At 41.1% G+C, this 20,269-nt stretch overlaps 1 protein-coding gene across 2 annotated transcripts; it reads right to left on the reverse strand.

The window, feature by feature from the left end:
- Positions 1-3,553: 3,553 nt before the first annotated feature.
- Positions 3,554-15,137, reverse strand: LOC140494507 (interleukin-27 subunit beta-like). Of its 2 annotated transcripts, none has more exons than XM_072593761.1 (7): positions 14,948-15,137; positions 14,123-14,258; positions 12,897-13,133; positions 10,488-10,605; positions 8,838-9,007; positions 8,092-8,255; positions 3,554-4,675 (listed from the first exon to the last, which is right to left on the reverse strand). In XM_072593761.1, exons 2-7 carry the CDS (start codon positions 14,208-14,210, stop codon positions 4,526-4,528), a joined length of 927 nt encoding a protein of 308 aa, XP_072449862.1. In that variant the 5' UTR covers positions 14,211-14,258; positions 14,948-15,137; the 3' UTR covers positions 3,554-4,525. The 2 variants fall into 2 exon arrangements, with proteins under 2 accessions (XP_072449862.1, XP_072449863.1); XM_072593762.1 differs by lacking the exon at positions 3,554-4,675 and adding an exon at positions 6,670-6,980.
- Positions 15,138-20,269: the final 5,132 nt, after the last annotated feature.

Below are 20,269 nucleotides of genomic sequence, written 5' to 3' on the forward strand. Positions count from 1 at the left end.
AGCATTTTATGATTCAGCAGATGAAAGCATGTGCTAGAATCTGCCAGATGCAGGGCAAGAGATTTATTTAGAAACTGTTTGTTTTCAAAAAAATGTGTATTATATAAGTCACCCAAGTACAAAAGACCTTGGCAGAATTTTAGTCACAAACTATATCAAACACAATTAGCATTTCCTTGCTTTCTTGCAATTATTTGCAAAATAATTTGGGAGCAGCATGGTTGCTCAGTGGTTAGCACTGCTGCATCACATCTCCAGGGACCTGGGTTTGATTCCATCCTCAGGTGTCTGTATGAAGTTTGCATGTTTTTCCCATGTCTGTGTGGATTTCCTCCAGGTGCTCTGGTTTCATCCCACAGTCCAAAGATGCGCAGGTTAGGTAGGTTGACCATGCTAAATTGTCCATAGTGTCCAGGCTGTGCAGGTTATGTGGATTAGCCATGGGAAATGTGTGATTATATGGATGGAATGGATCTGGGTGGGATGATCTTTGGCGGGTCAGTGTGGACTTGATGGGCTGAATGACCTGCATCCACACTGTTGGGATTCTATGATTTAAACAAAAGTCACTCAAGTGATTGATTCCACTTCAAAGTTGGCCACGTTCTGATTCAATTAACCACTGTTTGATATTACAGGTAACAAGATACTACACCATGGTTACTCATAAATACTGTAGAGCTTTTAAAGATAATTTTCAGATATTTAAAATTGGATTGCTCATAAGAGCATTACAATGGCTTACAGTGGCTAAAAGTGTTTAACATTTTTTGGCAGAATATATTTTATGGTGTATTATTCAAATTGTGTAAGTGCTATTCTTAAGTATATCAAGGATGTTTCTCAGTGCAGAAATGTTTCTTTGAAACATTGACACTTTGAAACTCTGCTCAGTTGTGGTCTTTTGTAAATTTTTTACATTCAAAAATGTGTAAATAGTCTCAGCACTTCTGAAAACCAACCCAGTTTTGAGTATAATTTTGAAGCAAAGAGTTGACCACAGAGTGTCAGGTGCCCAATTCGCAACATTTCGAACAAGAGAAGACCATTCGGTCCCACCAGACTACTCAGTCCTTCAAATGGATCATGGCTGATCTGTAACACTATTCACTCCCCTTGGTCCCATCCACCTTGATAATGTCAACCAACAAATCCACTTTGCAAGCTCCAATTGACTCGAGCATCCTCAACATCGTATAATGGACAGAGTATTGCAGACTTCTACTTTTGCCAAAATTGTGAGAAAAACATACTTCCTTTTTAGAGTCATAGATTGATACCATATGGAGGCAGACCATTCGGTCCAACTATTCCATGCTGACCATGTTCCCAAACCAAATTAGTCCCACTAGAATAATACCACTATATAAAGATAGTTCACCTGCTTTTTTACTTGATTTTTCAGCACCTGACATGAATGTTTACAAAGAACCGTACTGCATACCGTCACCAAGTAGATAAATTGATGCGTATACTTACATTTATATTCATATTTACATTTATACATACATTATATGTCTCCCCCAACTTTAATTTATAATTCTTCCCTTCTCCACCAACTCCACCGCCTGGATTTCACTGCCAGTGGGAAATCGATTCTTCATATTTATTTGAATAAATCTCTTTACAGTTGGACACATCTCAATCAGATCATTCCTCAATCGTCTTACTTCAAGGAAACATGAAATAATATAAATTAACATAATTTTCAGAGGACATTCACTAAGGAGCCACAGGAAAGATTACACAATATTAGACCTCATGGATTTGAGAGGAATATCTTCATGCAGGTTAAGGATTAGTTAATGGATAGAAAGTTGAGGGTGTGTTTAAGGTTGTCAGGTTGTAACTAAAGTAGTGTTATAAAGATCAGTGATTGGACCTCAGCAATTTATCAATGTTATTGGCTTAGGTGAAGGGACAAGGTATTATGTATCCAAGTTTGTGAACAATAAGAAGCTTAGCGGGAAGGTACAGGCTGCCAAGTATTATAGACCAATTATTGAACAAGGCAAGAATGTGAGAGATTGAATAATGTGAAATTAACCAATTTTGTCATATTGCATACATGAGCAAAGTAGTTTTTAATATTTGGGAGACAGAGAGATGTTGATATTCAGAGGGATTCTTACACATGCATCACAGATAGTTAACATACAGGAACAACAAGTAATTAAGAAGGCAAACAGTATGGTTGTACTGTCATACAACACAATGTAAGGTATTCACACGGACTCCATGAGGACTTCACAGCAGTTGCTCCTACTAGTACTTAGATGGGGAGGTTGGTGAAGACAAGGTGAAGTAACCTTTCCCTCATGTGAGCTTTCTCACTATCTGAAACAGATCCAGTCCATTTCTTTTGGCAAGCACAACCAGCAATGTCATTAAGCCACTCTTGGTGATTGACATTGGAGTCCCCTGCCCACAGTTTACTTTGTCCCTTGTTACCCTTAATACCTTTTCCAATACTGATTGATCATCTAAGAGAGGTGGGTTAGGGTTAGGTTTCTTTGCCCATCATTTCTTGTACTACATGATATTTGGAGTCATTGTTGAATGACTTCCTCATATCACTGCTTCCAATTTGTATATCATTATTCTGCCATGACCATGGTTGTTTACAATAGATATTAATGCCTTGGAGACAGGAAGCAAATGTATTGTAGGCAAATTTGCAGGTGGCCCGAATTTAGGTGGAAGGGCAATTTGTGAGATGGATACAAAGAACTTATAGAGAGAAATTGATAGGTTGCGTGAGCAAAACGTATAAGCATGGCATTGCAGTATAATGTGGGAAAACATGAAGTTGTTCATTTTGGAAGGGAGAACAAAAAAAACCAGGATATTGTTTAAATGGAGAGAAACTGCAGAAAGCTGCAACACAAAGGGATTTGTACATGAAACACAGAAAGCTAGCACATTGGAAGAGCAGGTAATGAAGATGTATAATGGAACATTGGCCCTTATTTCAAGGGGGTAGGAGTATAAGGATAGAGAAGTCTTACTGCAACTGTGAGACTACATCTGGAATACTATGAGCAGTTTGGAAAGATATTATTTCATTCCAGACAGTTCCAAAAAGGTTTGCTAGGATGATCTGCTCCTGCGTATGGAGGGATTGTCTTATGAGCAAATGCTAAACAGATTGGGACTCTACTCATTAGAGTTTGGAAGTGAAACTGAGAGGTGATCTGGTTGAAACATACAGGATTCTTAAGTGGCTTGCCAGGGTAAATGCTAAGAGGATGTTTCTCCTCATGGAAAAGTCTAGGACCAGAGGGTATAGTCTCAGAATAAAGAAGCATCACTTTCAGACTGAGATGAGGAGGAATTTCTTCTCTCAGAGGGTTGAGTGTCTTTGGAACTCCTTGTCACAGAGAGCTGTGGGGCAGAGTCCTTGTGTATATTTAAGGCTAAGATAGATAGATTATTGATCAGTAAGGGAATCAACAGTTATGAGGAAAAGGCAGGAAAGTGGACACCAAGAATGTCAGATCATCCATAATCCTATTGAATCATGGAGCAGGCTCGAGGGGCCAAACAGCCTATTCCTGTTCCCATTTCTCATGGTCTTATGGGCCCAGCTGGTGAGTTGATCCTGTAGGTGGAATGAGACATTTCCAGGCATGCTGACTGAGGAGACTGGGATTTGGCTGAAAGATATGTTTTGGCTAGTATGACTTTGTCAGAGTGTCACTTCACTTGTCTGTGGGAGAACATCTTCAATTTTGGCACAGATTCCCAGATCTTCATGAGGAGGACAATGCAGGGTCAACTGGTCTTTGTATCACTTCTGGTGCATAGATCAACGTCTTGGAATCTACTTGATTTAAAGCTACACAACATTGATGTAGTGGATTGATACAGATAAATAGCTTGCTCTGCTACTTCAGAGAGCAGCTAAGAGGCAACCACATTGCCTTAGATCTGGAGTCATGTGTCAACCCCTGATGAAGGGCTTATGCCCGAAACATCCATTTTCCTGCTCTTCAGATGCTGCCTGACCTGCTGTGCTTTTCCAGCACCACACTCTTGAATCTGCAGTTCTCACTTTCGCCTCGTGTGTAAGTTAGACTGTGGAAGGACCACAGATTTCCTTCGGTGAAGGTTAATAGTGAATTGGACAGGTTTTTAAAATAATCTGGTAATCTGACAGTTGTCATTGTTGATGCAAGTTTTTTATTCCAGATTTACTCACTTACTAAATTTAAATTTTCCAGCATTTATGCTTTGAATTTATGCTTCCCAGTATTAGTCTAAACCTCTGGTCACTGATCCAGTAACATAACCACTGAATGATTGTATCAAAAATAACAGATTATATACTTTACACAATTTAGGAAAAGATTTGCAATGAAAAAATGCATCATAAAAAGCATGAGGGCTACGTGCAGTGTTTAATTCTATTTCAGTGAGGTGTTTTATCTCTTGTTCCTGCTCTTTTGATGGAAGTTCATTAGAATTATCACGTTTGTTGTCAATTTTAACTTCAGAGGCATCAGTGCACAGACGGTTTCATCCCTCAGTTTGACCACAGGCGTGCGGAAACAGTCGGACTCCAATCGCTGAACATGCCATTGTCAACAAAATCCTTTGCTGCAACTTTTACAAAGTATACAGCTCTGGATCGCAGGCCACTCAGGATATAGCTGGTTTGATCATTGATCTCAATCTGTGGGTTGGAAAAGAATGGAGGAGCCAAGTCATCAAAGACTAAAGGTAACATAACAACTGAAGATAATGGCCCAGATATTCGAATGGCCAGGTAGTCATTGGAGCACACCATAATTTGGGATCCTGTAGAATGGGAGATGCCCAGGAAAATGAAGTTTCTGGAGGACCATTCCCCTGCATCTGTAAGCCTCCAAAAACAAAACCCTTAATTTCAGACAATTAACCTGAACAGCAGCACAACCTACTGAATTCTCCGAAGTTGAAGTTTATTTTTCAGAAGGTCCACTCCTGTTAAGTTAATACTTACCCAGAGATGGTTACAGAATTCAAAACTTGGGTTAACTCCTTGGCAACTATTACGCTGATGTCAAATTACACCTGCCCCAACCCTTTACACTGCCAGGCTCCTGATAACCACTCCTCCTCCATAGTGACCAACCCAAAACAAATTCCTCCAGCCCCTCCAGCTTCCATCACCTTCCCCCCACCACCCGCACACACACACATACACAATCATCATTCCAGATCTTACACTTCTTTTTCTCACCTGGCCTGGATGCTGAGGAAGTGACACCCCCACAAACCTACACCCCATGACGCTCCATCAGCCCACCCACCGCTCCCCTCTCCCAACCTATCACCCTACTGGCACACTACCAACCCCAACCTACATTAAGCATTCCATTATTCACCTGGCACCCAACCCACCTGACATCTTTTTTTTCTGGCACCCTTGCAACTTACATACCTAGTATACTATTTTCCTGGCATCCTATCCATCTGGCACCCTGACACTTGGCACCATTGCACCTTACACCCTAGCACACTGCATTGCTGGCATCCTATCCTTCTGGCACCCTAACAACTTAACCAATTGGCACTCTGACTCCGTGTTTAGTTTTACAAATCTACTCCTTCACAGCAGCTGTCAAGTGTCTGGCTGTGTTGCTGGATATTCAACTCTCAGAAAATGGCCCATTGACTGCTGAGAAAGAGGTTTGGTTTGACTTCCCTTTCCCAACTATTTTGTACCACTGCTCATTTCAACTACACTCTGCACTTCCAAAGGAGCCAGTATCAGAATTCCTGGCTAGAAACATGGAGCTCATTAATAATTTGGAAAATGAGTGCGGAATGGCAATCCAACTATAATTGTCACTCCTTGGATTATCCAGGTCAAGTTAATGGATAACAGATAACACCAAGGCCCAGGATCCTCAGATCACATTGCAACTTCACAACACAGATCAATTTCTGAATTCTGATATGGAGATAGTGAGAGTGGACAGTCAGAACCAAACACATTTCCAATTTAATAATTCCCAAACTGGCTGCAGGTTTTTCACTGGGTTTTGATGAATTCATTTGGGAGGGTAGTAGTGAACTGAATAAGTAGATTTGGCACAGTTTATTTCTCAGTCTATGTCGTTGAGCTGCTGATACCTCTGAGTAAAAGCACATACTCCCAACAAAATGTTTAATTTGACCTGTTGTCTGACAGAGATCACTCAGTAAGAGGCTATGTCCAATGCAAATTGCTTGGAACAGTCTTTTTCCTAACTTTAAAGAAACTCTGATGGAAACAAATTTCATTCACATTTGCAATAATACCTTTACAAACAGGAGGATGGTATGAGTCCGGTTGTGTTACAGCACTCTGATACAGGAATGAAGAGAATAATATTTTCAATTGGTGAGGGAAAAACAGCATTTGTGTATTGCCAATGTTATCTTTGGCACATAGTCTATGACAAAACAGTCCCTATTAACATGCAGTTCCTTGGATAACACAAAGTTATCCAGTCTGTACTACCTCGTAAGTAGAACTTATTCTTAAATGTAGGGGTTTCACTTGAAAGCATGAACAGGTAGATCATGGACTGGAGCAAATGGTTATTGGCCAAATAATTCATTCTTCAAACTGTTATTTCTTAACTATGACAAAAGTTCTTTGGTGGGCTTATGCCCGAAACGTCGATTCTCCTGCTCCTTGGATGCTGCCTGACCTGCTGCGTTTTTCCAGCAACACATTTTTCAGCTCTGATTTCCAGCATCTGCAGTCCTCACTTTCTCCTAGCCAATAATATATGTTGGCTCTTGGCAACTTCACATGTGCTCGACTTTCCCACTGGCTTTGGGATCCCAATATCAGGACCAAATGGAGTTCTGCACTTGCTGATCGCAAGACCTGTAGGTCAATCATCTGGGAGTTCGCTTCCTAATTGGTTGATGGGACTTCACATCTCCCATTGTGCAGACCAATTGCAAAGCACAAGACAAAAGCAAGCTACAGACCTCTGACTCTAGATTGGGATTGATAACGAAGAGATCTAATTGATATTAATTATGACTGAAGAGGCACTAACAGCCTCCATGAATTCATAAAGCGAGCACTAGATTTTAACCAGAGACATAGTTACTTGCTCATTGATCTAACTGACTCATCCATGGATGTTATATGACCCAAACACCTCTGATCTTCGAAGAGCTTTAATTGCACATTTCCAAGCCCTTACCTCCATCTACTTTTAACATCCAAGCAAGTTTGCAACAATACCTTCAACAGGAAGAAGGATTCAGGCTTGGTAGCTAAGCTTGGCCCAGGCTTAATCTTTTCCAAAGCCTGACTTTCAGGAGGTTCCTTGTATTTCTTTTAATCAGCCAGTTCAGGTATGGCCTGACATGTTTCTGTTGAAGGTGGGATTTGAACCATGGACAAATCTGCTACAGAGATGGAGGCATTCCCACTTCGCCACAATATTTTCTGCAGAGCAGACTGAGTCCCTATTCAATGACACCAATTTGCTTCATCACCTCCAACCTTAAAGGAATTCTGACACTCCAGCTACACTAGCGTGGGCAAGTCTGAAGGTTCACTCCCTCAAATGTTTTCTTAACAATTATGTGTATAAATGTCAACAGAGTAGTTTTAATATTCTTCATTGCAAAACACTTGTATTTCTTGTTTCTCTCATTTGTGTCTGGAGTTGCAAAGACCGCCACAAGTTTGAATGCGAATAATTAATACTTATGATTGGTTGCCATCAGTCATTTCACAAATGAAGGTGTTTAGGAAACTGAGTAGAGCATTTTTTAAAAATTAAAACACTCTGCTTATGGACATAAGGGGAAGATGATAGAAGTATTCATGTTTATAAGAGTCTATCAGTGATCATTTCATATTTCAGATCACTCAGATGGAATTCCTCATAACTGAAATATCTCATTGTCTTGTCCTTGTATCATTTTAATCACTCCATCAGGACACTCCTTAGCCTTGTCTTATAGAGTCATCGAGATGTACAGCATGGAAACAGACCCTTAACTTATACAAACTTTCCTGATCACGAGAAACTTTCAGTTCTGGTGTAATGATTTATCCCTTCAACCAATAACCAGAGAAGTTGTCCTTACCATCTGATATCTGGTTGATCCCTTGGGCCAGTACATTATTCTGTACTTCAACAGAAACAGATTGGGATCAGGCCACGTGACAGGCGGCTTCCATTGCAACAATAATTTCTTTGGTTGGTTGGGTATTGGAGAAATGTTGACTTCTGTCGGTGGATCTGGCTTGACTGTGTTTAAAAGAGACAATTAGAATCCCACTCCAAAACCATGCATTTCGAATTCATGAGGAACAATACTTTAATGAATTTTCTCTGACTTGGTTAGATTAGATTAGCTTACTTACAGTGTGGAAACAGGCCCTTCGGCCCAACAAGTCCACACCGACCCTCCGAAGAGCAACTAAGACCCATTCCCCTACATCTAACACTTCGGGCAATTTAGCATAGCCAATTCACCTAACCTGCACATTTTTGGACTGTGGGAGGAAACCCACACAGACACGGGGAGAATGTGCAAACTCCACACAGACAGTTGCCTGAGGTGGGAAATGAACCCAGGTCTCTGGCACTGTGAGGCAGCAGTGCTAACCACCGTGCCACCGTGTTACCCTTATCTGTTAGCTCAACACATTGGGTTGCAAATAACAACTCATTTACTTAACAGGTAAAGTATTGATGATCAAGGTTACGCAGCTCATTTCCAGACATAGACCATAGGTTGCGAGATAGGTCATAGGTTGTGGTATAACTGAAGACATAGATCGAGACAAATACACATGTCTGACAGTGAAAAAGGCAAATCTCACTTACTTATCTTCTCCACGATAAATTGTGTAATAGTCGATCTGGATCCTAGAGGGTTCGTTGCTGTCACCTTCACTGTGTAGGAAATCTTTGAGAAGAGTTGGATGCCTTCGATTGTGCAGTTGCCTTGCAATTCCTCTGCAGTTGAACACTGCTTGAGATCTTCAACTCCATATCTTTAAAATACAGAAACATTATTGTTTATGTGAGAATTTCTCATAAAATCCTTGACAGATAAAACTGCATTATTGCTGTTTTCTTGGTTCTGCATTCCACAATCACTTGAACTCTATCAGTCAGTCGGAGTCATCTTTCTGAAACGCAAAGGTTGTGAGTTCACATCTCATTCCAGGATTTTGAGTGTGTCACGATCAATAGCACGATGAAATGTTCTGATAAAATAATGGGTCCTGGTGAAGCAAGAGAGAAGGGACCCATCCAGTGTTTATCTGAAATCAGGATTTCCTCCCTGCTGTATCCACTTCCCAGTTGCACCTTTCTGAGGTGGTAGGTTTACACCAGGAAGAGGAAGTGGATCATCTCAAAACAGGAAAGCTTATTCAGCTCAGAAGATGCTGATCCTGTGTATCCTAACTCTAACCCTAACCGCAACCCTAATCCTAATCCTAACTCACTTCAATATCTAGTCCAATGCTGTCACCTCCACTTCACATCTTATTCCAAACACTTAGCAGTCTTTTAGTAAAATATTCTTTCTGAGAACTGTTCTTATTTACTTTCATCTAAGTATCAGTCCTCTATATAGTTTACATCAAATATTCAGCATTCATTTCCTTAGACAATATATTATTATACCATATTATATACTCAGTGCATCCTTCCCTCCAAACACACTTCATTGATTTACTGCCTGAAAGACGACCCTTGGTGACTCTTTTGGCTGAGAAAGGGGCAGGTTTGGGGTCTGACTAAGCTGGAATGGGAATTGAATCCTGTTCTCTTGATGTTAAGCTAATTTGCGTGTTAGCATGAGGGACTTTGCTTCTCAACCTCTCCCCTCTCCTGAGTCATGGTGACCCTGAGGTTAAGCCACCACCACTTGTCTCTCTCTCTCTCTCTCTCTCTCTCTCTCTCTCTAATGAGAGAACAGCCCTATGGTCTGGTAAGACTATGGCGATTTGACCTTTACCTTTACTTTGATGCTAATTCATGTGTTTATGTCTTCAGCAACCAAGCTGGCTAGCTTCTTCCTCCCATCACTGACCTACTTTCCAGATGTAAAGTTTGGTCATTCCTCATAGTTGGTGCTCTGCACATTTGAGAGTGCTCATGTTATTCTTCACTGTATCTACACCTTTCCTATGGTTTCGTGGGATGGTTAATGGAGTCAACCACAGTTCTCTGAGTCTGTTCTGACTATGCTATTGGGTAGTCCCATATAACATCTTCGTTTAAATGTTTGATTGGCTTTATTTTAACTCGAGTCCAAACATTTATTCTTCCTCTTCTCCTTTGAGATTTCCAACCTTTACCCTTTCAAAAAAGACATGATCTCCCTGTGACAAAGTGTCTACGCTCCCATAGCTTCTGTGCTCCTCCTGAATCTCTCTCCCCTGGATTAGTGACAATACAGATTTCATGTTCCCACAATATTACTTCCCCTTCCAGAGGAAACAGACACTGGAATTCTCGTACCTGTATAAGGCAGTGGTGCGTGTGGGAAGGTAGGTTTGGTTTTCCAGTTTCCACAAGCAGACCACATTCAGAGGATATCTCACTGACTGACAGGTGACCTGAGGCTTTCCGGGTGGATCTGCAATTCGGAAATGATAATGAGAAATTGTATCACTAAAAATATGGAGTAGCAGTGACTTCAGTTTCTCTTCCCTGGATTTATTAAATCACAAATGGTAACATGGAAGCGGTGGGGAGGAGAAAGGGGTGAAGTGTGGAGGGGAAAAGGGGGTTATTTTCAACAAACTCTCCAGAGAGGAAGGCCACAGGGATAGGCAACAGTAATTGCTGTCTGAAGGGATAAATTTCTCCAACATGTAAAATCAGTGTTGGACTGAATGCCATCAGTTCCTGCACAGACAGTAAAAGTCACTACAGTCTTGGGGGATAATTGGCTGCTCTTTCATTAGAGAGATGGGTGGCTGGTGGGGAGTTTATGCAAGGGCTATCACACCTCAGCTAAGGTTGAGAAGATAGTCTTTATGGGAATTAAACACCCCACTCTGCATGGCAAATCTGTCACCCAGCCAGTGGTACTAAGCAATCCATGTAACATTTTATACATTGCTACTTGGAAAATAGAAGAGTCTGACTCAAGATTGGGATACAGACAGACTCTAACCTCACACCTTTAATGTAATGTTTGAGCTGAGATGTCACCATTTTTTTATAAAACCTTAAGCTATCTTGAGAATGTGACTTGAAAGAAGTTCTGGGATTTACACCTTAATGAACAGAAATCTGCAACTCATTCTAAAAGCTGAAAGACTGAACAACAATCTAGGTTTGTTCAATACATCATATCAGTTGCATGCATGACACATTATCTTTTACTATAAATTCTGGGTCTTATGATCCTGCTCTACAGCTACCCAATGAGGGAGCAGTGGTCTGAAAGCCAGTACTTCCAAATAAACCAATTGGACTATAATTGGACTATAACCCAGTGTTGTGTGATTTTTAACAGTGTTGGTCATGTAACCGTGTTTTAAAAGTTCGCACTTTAGAAACAGTGCCCCAATTCGTCAATCACGTTATAATGAATTCATGTTAACAAAACACGTGTCATAGCAGAATGATCTGTAAGAATGAAATCTGGAATTAAAATATTTGTATATTGTTAACCAATTAACGACTGCCAATGTCATTTAAAAAATCTGGTCACTAATACCCCTCAGGAAAGAAATCTTCTATCCTTACCTGGTCTGGTCTATGTATGACTCCAGACCCAAAACAATGTGGTTGATTTTTATCTGCCCTTTGAACAATTAGGGATGAGGAATAAATGCTAGCTTGGCAGTGCCAACATTTCACAAATGAAAAAAGGTTTAAGAGCAGGCTTTAGTGTTTCAACATTTGGGTGACAAATGTTTCCATTGCTTCAAAAGTAATCTATTCCATTCTAGCAGCTTTGTTGGCATAGCTGGGCACTGGAATCCTATTATGAATGCTTGGCTGTGTTCCACACCCTTTAACTGGTATCAGTTCAACAAAGGTTGTGTGATGGAATTTCATGTCTTAGTCATAAATTTTGTGATGGAATTTCATGCCTTAGTTATAAATTTTGTGACTGTACCTCGGGAAAGTGTATAAAACATGAGGGCGTAAATTGGGGTGGGTTTAAATCATGCGCTTGTAAACTAGGTTGCTGAAAATTGAGCAGTTACAAATTGTGAGTATGTCAAATAGGTTGCTGTAAGTTTGGCTGGTATAATGTGTGAGTATGTAAGTTGTGGATGTAAATTGGACAGATGCAAAGCATGAGTGAGAAAATTCGGCTTGTGAGAATCAGGTAGGTGTAATCTGTGAGTGTATAAGCTGAGGAAGATGTAAGTTAAGTAGGTACAATTCTGATGGATGTAAATGAGATGGGTGCAAATCAAGGACCCAATCGTAGAATCCCTACAGTGTGGAAGCAGGCCATTTGGTCCATCAAGACCACACTGACTCTCCAACGAGCATCCCACCCAGACCCACTGCCCTACCCTATCCCTGTAACCTTGCATTTCCCATGGCTAACCCACCTAGCCTAGTCAATTTCCCATGGCCAATCCACTTAACTTGCACATCTTTGGACTGTGGAAGAAAACCAGAGCATCTAGAGAAAACCCATACAGATGCAGGGAATATATGCAAACTCCAAACTGACAGACACCTGAGGCTGGAATTGAACCCGGTTCCCGTGAGGCAGGAGTGTTAACTGCCGAGCCACTATGACACCTTTGTGTGGATGGTGTTTCCTGGAGGTGGTGAAAGTGACCATTAAACCTCAGCGTGTGTGGATTTGCTGAGATTTCCACAATCTGAGAAACTCTGCCAAGGAATAACATTGAATGACAAAAAGCTTCATGAAACTAGCTTTAAACTTACAGCCTAACATCAATGAGATTGTTCTGTAAATTTTGCCTGACTCTGGATTGTGACATCTGTATTGCCCTTCCTGGGACACATTGATGTTGAAGAGAATGAGTTTTGTTCTTGTTAGTTCCACATTTCTGGTCTGAATGATTTTTGAATCATTCAGCTTCCATTCAACTGCTCCATTATCTGTGTTGTCACAGGTGAGTGTGACACTTCCTCCAATCTGACCATACTGTTTGGCAACATCTGAAATACAAGCACAAATACTGACGGTTTAGCAGAACTGAATCATTTATGCCATTTTACTGTGAAATTTTAACTCGGTCTCTCCTGCTTTTTACATGGTACACTACTGGACCAAACCCCAATCATTACACTGGAGTGAGTTAGATGAAGGCATCTTGGCAACACTGCAAATATCCTCAGTATGCCTAAGTATTCACAATCCCATATTACACAGTAGACAGTTCCCACTCATGATCACTGCCCTTTTGGAACATAGCAAGTGTGGTGACATCAGATTAGGGAAGATTAAGGACATGCTGTGAGGCAATCCACAGTCAAATTCCTATGTTCAATATCTACACTTAGACCTGGAAACTGAAATAGCTTAATAGCTGCCAGTTCCTTGGAGGAGAGGTGAGTGAAAAAAATGGAACTTTTTGTGCTAATCTCGTTCATATTTCTTAATCTTTTAAATTATTGCCTTTAATAATTTGCAGAATTCTTGTTCTGAATGTCAAAACTTTGTCTCCATGTCACCTTGTCTCTCTGAAGATGCCTTTTAAGGAGATAGAATAGAAATGAAACAGATTGTGCAAATTGGATGTTTAACTTCATTTAGCAAGCTCTACATTGATCCTTCTCAATTCCCTTATTAGGCAATGCTTGTGGGTTATAATAAAGCCAATAAGTAGCTGGCAACAGCTTCTGTAATGCCCTGATGAAGTATTGTGGAGCAATGGTAATATGTCTTGCTCCAGATCAGAAAGCTGCTTATTTCAATCCTATCCAGCTCACAATGTTTGAATAGGGGCTGTTGTAGTGCAGCAGTAGAATCCTTATGTTTGAGCTAGACAGCCTGGGTTCAGATCTTGTCTACTCCAGAGATATGTCATAACATATTCAGATGGTTTAAAAATAATCCAAAAGTGTTGCATATGCTACAATGTGGTAATTTTATTTTAAAAATCAACTGGTTAGATCCTTATTGCAGTTATAAAGGTACAACTCACCATCCCCAATGGCTTGCCCCACTGTTGTGTCAATGATATGAAGCAGCACTATTATAGCACAGAGAATTATAGTCAGCTTCAGGTACATCTTGAATCAGGTATGTCTCCGAATTGATGAATCTTAGACACCTGTGAACTGAAAAGCAACTATTAGACACAAGGGACATGGATTTATATCAAAGAGAATATATTGCAAGGGACACATTTAACTGAAGTGTTGAGCTGCTTTCAGAAATAAAGAAGATGGTAACCATCTGAGCCCCAAGAGTCGCAGAGTGGATGGACTGTGTGGAACAGAGGAGCTGGTTGAAAGGATCCAATGGAAATTCAGTTGAATGTTATTAGTCAATGTCTATTACACACTCAAATCATAGCAATATTACAAATACAGATGATCCATTACTCATTCAAATCAGATTGTAAGAATTAAATAGAATTCCATGAAAGAAATGCAGGGGTCATTCAGCCCAACTACTCTGCGTGAATATTTACATTCCACAGGAAACTGTGCAGAGAATCTGATACATATTCGGATTGCAGTGCTTCAGTTAGCATTTATTATACATCCAAAGTTTAATTCAAACTGACCAATACTTTCCAAAAGGTGATGGCCATTCACACTATCAAGGGGAGGGAGGAAATAATGGCCTTCAAGTGTGGTCATTGAGCGTGAAGCAGAATAGTTTCTAACTGTTTTTAACAAATAACTGATGGGGCACCCTGTTTTATTCATACAGTAACACACAGAGAATATCATAAACTTTTGACTAAGTCCAACTCTTTGAAGCTACATAACAAATGCATTGCAAAAGTCCAAGTACTTACCCCTTCAGAAAGGATTTTGGAATAAGAGAACTTTGCCCCGATATGCTTTGTAGAAGTATTCAAAATAAACTGCAGAAAGTGCTTTTCTTGGAGTATGCTTCAGGAAGCCAATTTTTCTCAGAAAAACTGTCACATTTCTGAATGAGAACAACAGATTTACAATACACAATTCATCCTGATATGGAAACTGCTGGTGGCTTGCATGAGGTTATCCTCGGAGTTTGTATAAACAGCCACAAATTATTTCCTTGTGGAGTGAAGGCCTCTGCATGCTGAGGAAATGCTGTCAATAACAAACCATTTTGTAATTCAGTCCTGTATCTTAAAGAAGCCGCTACTTGAGATGAGCTTTTAGATCAGCCAGAATGGTTTTGGTGAATGTCACAAAGACATTGAAATAAAACATCCAGTCAGTCAACTGTTGAATGCAGATCACATCACCTCCCTGTCTATAATCACAAAAGTTAAAAATATCAGTTTTGAAATTTGCATTTGAACCTATACAACAGCTATTTACGAGGGAGAGTTGTAGAATTCCCTAGCTTATGAGTGAAGTAACTCCTGACATTACCCTCTAGTGGTATTTTGCTTCTTTAATGGCCATTCACCCTCACTCTTGACTCCCTCAGCCAGTGGAAATAGGTGTATTCCAATCTTTTGGACTTCTTCACCAACTTAAGCATCACAATAAGTCTAGTCTGTGCAATCTTGATTTGATATATTATTGTCACGTGTACCTAAGTACAGTGAAAAATTTTGTTTTACATGCAGTACAGGCAGATCATAACATGCAAAGATTATAGGGTGTCTGAACAGAGTAAGGAATACAAAGTTATGGCTGCAAAGAAGGTGCCTCATAGCTATTCCTTTTAATCCAGATTTCACTCTGGAATTTCTGTACTTTACCACTTTCAAGTTCAAAATAATCTCCCTCCCTGACAGTCAATGCTCAGAGCCTCTCTTTTCCCATTCTTTCCTGGGTTGTGACTGTCACTGAACAAGCCACCATCTACTGCCCTTCTCAGAGGGTAGAAAACAGTCAGCTCCATTGCTGGGGCCACATGTAAGCCAGACTGGATAAAAATGGCAGACTTCCTCCCCTGAAGGATGAATTAGTTAAGGCTTTCACTCTAATTAATGATAGTTTCACAATCACATTCCCGGCTCTAGCTTTCAATAAGATTTTGTTTTATTATTTGACTATATTGCCCAACAGAGATTGGCCTTCTCACATGATATGCCACCTGATAAGACCCATCAGTGGGCATCAGTTACCCACTAAGGGCATCTGGTGTTGGAGGGATGGGTAGACCAACCTTCCTAATTTGGAGCCAGGCAGTGGCAGGAAGGTTGTGTGAAGCTCACCTGTCACCACGCCCCCCCCCCCCCCCCCCCCCCCAAGCACCACTCCACCACCACCAGTCACCACAGGGAAATTATGGGGCAAATATTCTAACAACTCTGTAACTCGTGATGCTGATCGGCTAGGTACCAGGAATCATACAGGCCCCACAGTGCAGAAGAAGGTTAGTTGGCCCCTTTGAGTCTGCACAGTTATGAGGAATAGTTGTGCAGATGCAGTTCACTGGCACATGGTTTCTGCCACCACCAGCATCATCGGTGCATGCCCAACAACCTCCACATGCCACCACAGCCCATCCTGAGCACTCAGCCACCCTCGTTGTAAGGTTCTCTCGATACTGCATTTGTGGAATACATATTCAGATGTCGAAATTGAAATTGACAGATTGACATCACACTCGGAAGTGTCGTCGCATCATGTTAAATTGTAAAATATATCAAAGAAGGATTGCCCAGTTAAAGCAATCAGGAAATGGTTATTATCATTGCTGTCCTGGCCAGATTTAGTCAGACTGACTACCCAGGGGCCGAAGGAAGCCTTAGATCACCATTTTTGAAAGAAAGTACATAAAAAAAACTGGAACAAATAAAATTATGTGCTACTCTTACCAATCTTTATCAAATAGTTAACATACTATGCAGTTTTCATTCAAATTCTGCCTGTTCCTGTGGAAATGGAAACTGTATTAGATTCAGGTCTCAGGTACAGATTTTGTTGGGAGGTCTTTGGTCTTTATTGGACAGGTTTTTGGATTTGCGCATTGAAGTTTTATAGTCACTGGATTTGACACTAGTGCAACTATATATGAAGGAAATGTTCTTTCTCAGTGTTTTGAGTTGTTGGATATGAGCTTCCCCTGGGTTGGGATTTAATCCCATCCCCAGTTGCCCTGGAGAAGTTGCTCATGGTCTTCCTTCTTGAGCCACGATAATCCCTGGAATGTAGGAACAACACAGTGAGGTGAGGAAAGCTGTTCCAGTTTTTTGGCCCAGTGACAGTAAAGGGACACATTTCCAAGTCAGTAGTTTGGAGGGCAACTTGCAGGTGATGGTTTATCTGCTGCCCTTGTCTTTCTAGATGGAAGTGGTCATGGATTTTGGAGATGTAGCTGAAGGTTCTGCAGTGAGTTGCTACAATGCATCCTGTAAAGGGTACATGCTATTGGTAGTAAACATCGGTGGGAATAAAATTAATGATTGGAGTGTCAGTCTTGAAGGAGAAAGTAAGGACTGCAGATGCTGGAGATCAGAGCTGAAAATGTGTTGCTGGAAAAGCGCAGCAGGTCAGGTAGCATCCAAGGAGCAGGAGAATCGACGTTTTGGGCATCAGCCCTTCTTCAGGAATGAGGAAAGTGTGTCCAGCAGGCTAAGATAAAAGGTAGGGAGGAGGGAATTGGGCGAGGGGCGTTGGAAATGCGATAGGTGGAAGGAGGTTTAGGTGAGGGTGATAGGCCAGAGTGGGGGTGGGGGTGGAGAGGTCAGGAAGAAGATTGCAGGTTAGGAAGGTGGTGCTGAGTTCGAGGGATTAGACTGAGACAAGGTGGGGGGAGGGAAAATGAGGAAATTGGAGAAATCTGAGTTCATCCCTTGTGGTTGGAGGGTTCCTAGGCGGAAGATGAGGCGCTCTTCCTCCAGCTGTCGTGTTGCTATGGTCTGGTGATGGAGGAGTCCAAGGACCTGCATGTCCTTGGTGGAGTGGGAGGGAGAATTGAAGTGTTGAGCCACGGGTGGTTGGGTTGGTTGGTCCGGGTGTCCCAGAGGTGTTCTCTGAAACGTTCTGCAAGTAGGCGGCCTGTCTCCCCAATATAGAGGAGGCCACATCGGGTGCAGCAGATGCAATAGATGATGTGTGTGGAGGTGCAGGTGAATTTGTGGCGGATATGGAAGGATCCCTGGAAGTGTCAGTCTTGAAGACTGGATGGTGTTGAGCGTCTGCACTCATCTTTGCAAGTGGGAAGTATCCCATTATACTTCTAACTTGTGCCTTGTAGATGATGGACATATTTTGAGGGGGTTGGGGGTGGGGGGGGTTTGTGGGGGTGGTCAGCAGTGAGTGACTCAGCAAAGCCCCCAACCTCTCACCTACGGTTGCAGACATAGTATTTATTCTGTTGGTCCATTTCAGTTTCTGGTCAATGGCAAGCTCAGGATAATGCTAGTGGGGTTTCAGTGGGGAATTTAGTGGGACTTCAGGTGCAGTGGTTAGATTCTTTCTTGTTGGAGGTGGTCATTGCCTTGCATTTGTGTAGCATCAATGTTGCTCGCTTATCCAAGTCTGAACATTGTCAGACCTAGTTGCATTTGTACATGGACTGCTTCAGTATCTGAGGAGTTGCCAATGGAGTTGAATGTTGTGCAATAATTAGTGAACGATCGCACCACCCCCCCACTCCCAACTTCTGATCTTATGATGGAGGGAAGATGATTGATGAAGTAGCTGAACATGGTGGGGACTAGGGCATTGGCCTGAGGAACTCCTGCAGAGATGTCCTGGGGCTTGAAACAAAAGATGGGTCCAGAGGAAGTATAAAACTTACCTTTACAATTGCTTTAGAAAATTCTAAGATGTAAACCTCACAAGCCAGCATGAATTCAAAACAATAATTGTTTACTTCCAAAAATGCTCTGTAAGTTTGTCAAAAGAAAGGAATGTTCAGAATCAACAGAAGGGGCCAGCATTTGTTTTTGTTGATATAACAGATTCCTGTTTGTAGGAGCTAACTAGGATTTTGTACACAACAGTCCCAGAAATTCCAAGTTCTTTACACTGGACAGAGTTACATTGGTAATTTTCTTTTCATAGCAAAGATTTATCTAAAAATGAAACTCTTGGACAGTATAAAGAATGTAGGGACAGTCTTAACTTGGACGTCAGGAAGGCAAAGAGGGGATATGACACGCCCTTAACAAATAAGGTTAAAGATAATCCAAAGAGATTTTACAATTACGTTAAGAACAAGAGAGCAAATAAAGAGAGAGTTGGGCTCCTTAAAGATCAAAGAGGTCATCTTTAGGTTGAAGCTCAGGAGATGGGAGAGGTATTAAATGAATATTTTACGTCGGTTTTTACAGTGGAGAAAGAAATGGATGCTCAAGAACACAGGGAAATGAATATCGATATTTTGAAAACAGTTCACGTTACAGAAGAGGAAACGCTGGAGGTCTTAGTAAATACAAAAGTGCAGAAATCTCCAGGACCTTACAGGAATATTTGTATCATCTGTAACTATGGGATGACTGGAGAGTGGCTATTATTGTGCCTTTGTTTAAGAAGGAATGCAAGGAGAAACCTGGGAATTATAGATCCGTGAGTCTAACTTCAGTGTTAGATAAGTTGTTGGAGGTGATTCTCAAAGATAGGATTTATATGTGCTTGGAGAGGCAAGGAATGATTACGGTTAGTCAGCATGGTTTTGTATGAGGGAAATCATGTCTCACAAACTTGATGGAGTTTTTTGAGGAAGTTGCCAAGAAGATTGATGAGGGCAAAGTGGTGGACATTGTTTACTTGGACTTTAATAAAGCCTTTGACAAGGTTCCAATTAGTAGACTAATTAGTAAAGTTATATCACATGGGATTCAGGGTGAGCTGGCCAATTGGATGCAAAATTGCCTTAACAGCAGGAGATAGAGTCGTGGTGGAGGGTTGTTTTTCAGATTGGAGGCTCGTGACCAGCGGTATTCCATAGGGATCAATGCTGAGTCCACATTTGTTGGTTATTATAATAAATAATTTAGATGACAGTATGGAAAGCATGGCCAGTAAGTTTGTGGGTGACACCAAAATTGGTGGTATAGTGGACAGTGAAGAAGGATATCTAAGATTACAAACAGATCTTGATCAATTGTGTGAATGAGTTGAGGAGTGGCAGATGGAGTTAATTTGGATAAATGTGAGATATTGCATTTTGATAGAACAAACAAGGGCAGGACCTATACGATTAAAATTGACGCCTTGGA

Source organism: Chiloscyllium punctatum, chromosome 24, assembly GCF_047496795.1.
Source record: "Chiloscyllium punctatum isolate Juve2018m chromosome 24, sChiPun1.3, whole genome shotgun sequence".
Taxonomy (NCBI): Eukaryota; Metazoa; Chordata; class Chondrichthyes; order Orectolobiformes; family Hemiscylliidae; genus Chiloscyllium; species Chiloscyllium punctatum.

Coding starts and splice junctions, on each gene's coding strand:
- LOC140494507 (XM_072593761.1), bottom strand. CDS start 14,210: ATGTACCTGAAGCTGACTATAATTCTCTGTGCTATAATAGTGCTGCTT. Junction 13,134..14,122: donor GGGGCAAGCCATTGGGGATG/GTGAGTTGTACC, acceptor CTTGTATTTCAG/ATGTTGCCAAACAGTATGGT. Junction 8,256..8,837: donor ATTTATCGTGGAGAAGATAA/GTAAGTGAGATT, acceptor TTTTAAACACAG/TCAAGCCAGATCCACCGACA.